Raw genomic sequence first — 2,500 nt, 5'->3', positions numbered from 1 at the left:
ACCAAATACACCAGTTTACTGTAGCTGATCCCGTGGGGCACAATGCACACAGAAGTCATATGTTCATTTCAAAGGAAGGACTCCTAGTGATTAAAGCTATCCTTACCTACCTGTCAGCTAATTGAATAAGTGAGTACATCTTAACGACAGACTTCTCTTTGGCCAAGACATAAAACAACACCCACCTTTAAACCTCCCTAATGTATGTTCTGCTCAAAGGTCAGAGCCATGCAGTATGACATCTGCCCTTTCCTGGTGTCAGCCATCTTTACATCTGAGTCTCGCTGCCCTCTGTCACATTGACCTGTCTCAGCTTACTGCGCCACTGAATCTGTCATCTGAGGGCAAGGCGTTCTCAGGTTACACACCGCCAATGGGTTCCCCCCTGCTCATCATCATCGTTTGCACTAGGGCGTGTTTATATAGAAACATCAGATTAGAGCGAAGCAAGGCAATATTCAATTGGAGTTGTAAGTTGTGGAATGGTGGACTGGCAACTGAAGATGTGAGATATATTATATTTAAAAAAGGGAGGGTCATGATTGTGCAAGATACACAAGTGTGTGTGTGGGGTGGGGGGGTGTGTGTGGGGTGGGGGCGGGGGGGTGCGGGGTGTTGGTGCGCCTTAACCTGGTCTTCAGAGTGGAATCTGGACGTCCTGTCCTCAGAGGGGTCTAAATATGGACACCAATGCAACCCTGCCAAACTCTCGACATAACCCTAGCTCACACTCACACTCTCACACACACACACACACACACACACACACACACACACACACACACACACACACACACACTGACACATACCTCTCAGGATTGTACATAGCACTGCCATGAATGAAACTTTACATGGGAGTCCAAATTGTGTCATCATCTTTAATCTCTTCAAATCCTTCCATTAACACTGGCTCTGCAGTGGGCGTATACGCATTCTCCTCATCTTTCTCTTCTCTCTCTCTCTGGCAGACTCTCGCTTTCTCTTACCCTTTCTGTCTCCCTTCTGTCACTCCCTTTCTCCTCTTTCTCTCTGACTCTCTCTCTCTCTATCTCTCTATTTCTCTCTGTCTCCCTTATGTCTCTCCCTTTCTCCTCTTTCTCTCTGACCCCCTCTCTCTCTATCTCTCTATTTCTCTCTGTCTCCCTTATGTCTCTCCCTTTCTCCTCTTTCTCTCTGACTCTCTCTCTCTCTATCTCTCTATTTCTTCTTCCTGTCTTTCTCGCTTTTTACCTCTTGCTCTCTGTCTCTTGTCTTTGTCTTCGTCTCACTCACTCTCTCTCACCGACCCATGCATCAACACAACCTTTCACATACATACTTTCATATGCACATGCATTCTTTGTACACATTCTCTCTCTCTCTCTCTCTCTCTCTCTCTCTCTCTCTCTCTCTCTCTCTCTCTCTCTCCATACACACCCACACACAGCCACATTGCACCTTGGTTCTGAGTACTAAAGGTCTGAGACAGCTCAGGTGCTCATAGCTTCAGCAGGTCGGGGCATCATCCACTCTGCAGTGCAGCGCTGCCTGAGCTTGTTTCAGCTGATAAGGGTTACTAGGTCACTCAGTCAAAATGGCTGCACAAGCCCAGCGGCTGCAAATCCCAGCAGTGGGTGTAAGGACTGACTGGAGACTGAAAGAACGAGATTGAATGCAAATGTATACATATACATTTAGAAATACAGACACATATAGAAATAATACATATACATACACACATTCATACATTTTTTTTATGATCATAAAAGCACCTTGAGATTTCTTTGTATTTTAAAGTGTGCTATACAAATAAAATCCATTATTATTATTATGATCATGCATTTTCTTATACAAGGTCTTCTAGAAGGTGAAAATCATAGTCCCTTTGTCTGTTTACCTCTGCTCTGCCACTCCAGCAGCACTAAGTCTAAGGTGTGGAGTCTCAGGGAGCTCTAGAAACACAAAGGTGAAACATGTCATATGGATGGATGCATGGAGTGGATGTGTTTTAGTGTCATTATTCGCTTAGGTTAAAGTTATTCTTAAATGATGAAAGGAACACAACAATCATGAAGAAACATTCATGGGCCAGTTTGTCTCACCCTCTGTCTGTGTGTGTGTGTGTGTGTGTGTGTGTGTGTGTGTGTGTGTGTGTGTGTGTGTGTGTGTGTGTGTGTGTGTGTGTGTGTGTGTGTGTGTGTGTGTGTGTGTGTGTGTGTGTGTGTGTGTGTGTGTTGTGTTGTTTCTCTCCTCAGAGCCTCTCCTATCATAGGCTATCTGCCATTCGAGGTCCTGGGCACCTCCGGCTATGATTACTATCATGTGGATGACCTGGAGCTCATAGCAGAATGTCATAAACAATGTGAGTCCCCCTTCCTCTATTGGTTTCTTTTGATCATCTGTCTTTCTTTCTGTCTTTCTCTCTTTTCTTCACCCACTCTGTATCTCTCTATCTTTATCCCTCTATCCCTCTCTTTCCCTATGCCTGTCTCTGTATCTTCTCATCTTTCTGTTCCCTTCA

General features: G+C 44.8%; 1 protein-coding gene across 1 annotated transcript in view; it reads left to right on the top strand.

Annotated features, from left to right (window-relative positions):
• LOC105893786 (neuronal PAS domain-containing protein 2-like) overlaps positions 1-2,500 on the top strand; it is a 26,284-nt gene that overhangs the window by 12,721 nt on the left and 11,063 nt on the right. The window contains exon 10 of the mRNA XM_042708601.1: positions 2,235-2,341. Within this exon, the coding sequence (XP_042564535.1) occupies positions 2,235-2,341 (107 nt within the window). The remainder of the gene's footprint in view (positions 1-2,234; positions 2,342-2,500) is intronic.

The sequence above is a fragment of the Clupea harengus genome, chromosome 8 (genome assembly GCF_900700415.2).
Source record: "Clupea harengus chromosome 8, Ch_v2.0.2, whole genome shotgun sequence".
NCBI classification, from domain to species: Eukaryota; Metazoa; Chordata; class Actinopteri; order Clupeiformes; family Clupeidae; genus Clupea; species Clupea harengus.
This window is presented reverse-complemented; position numbering and strand designations above follow the sequence as displayed.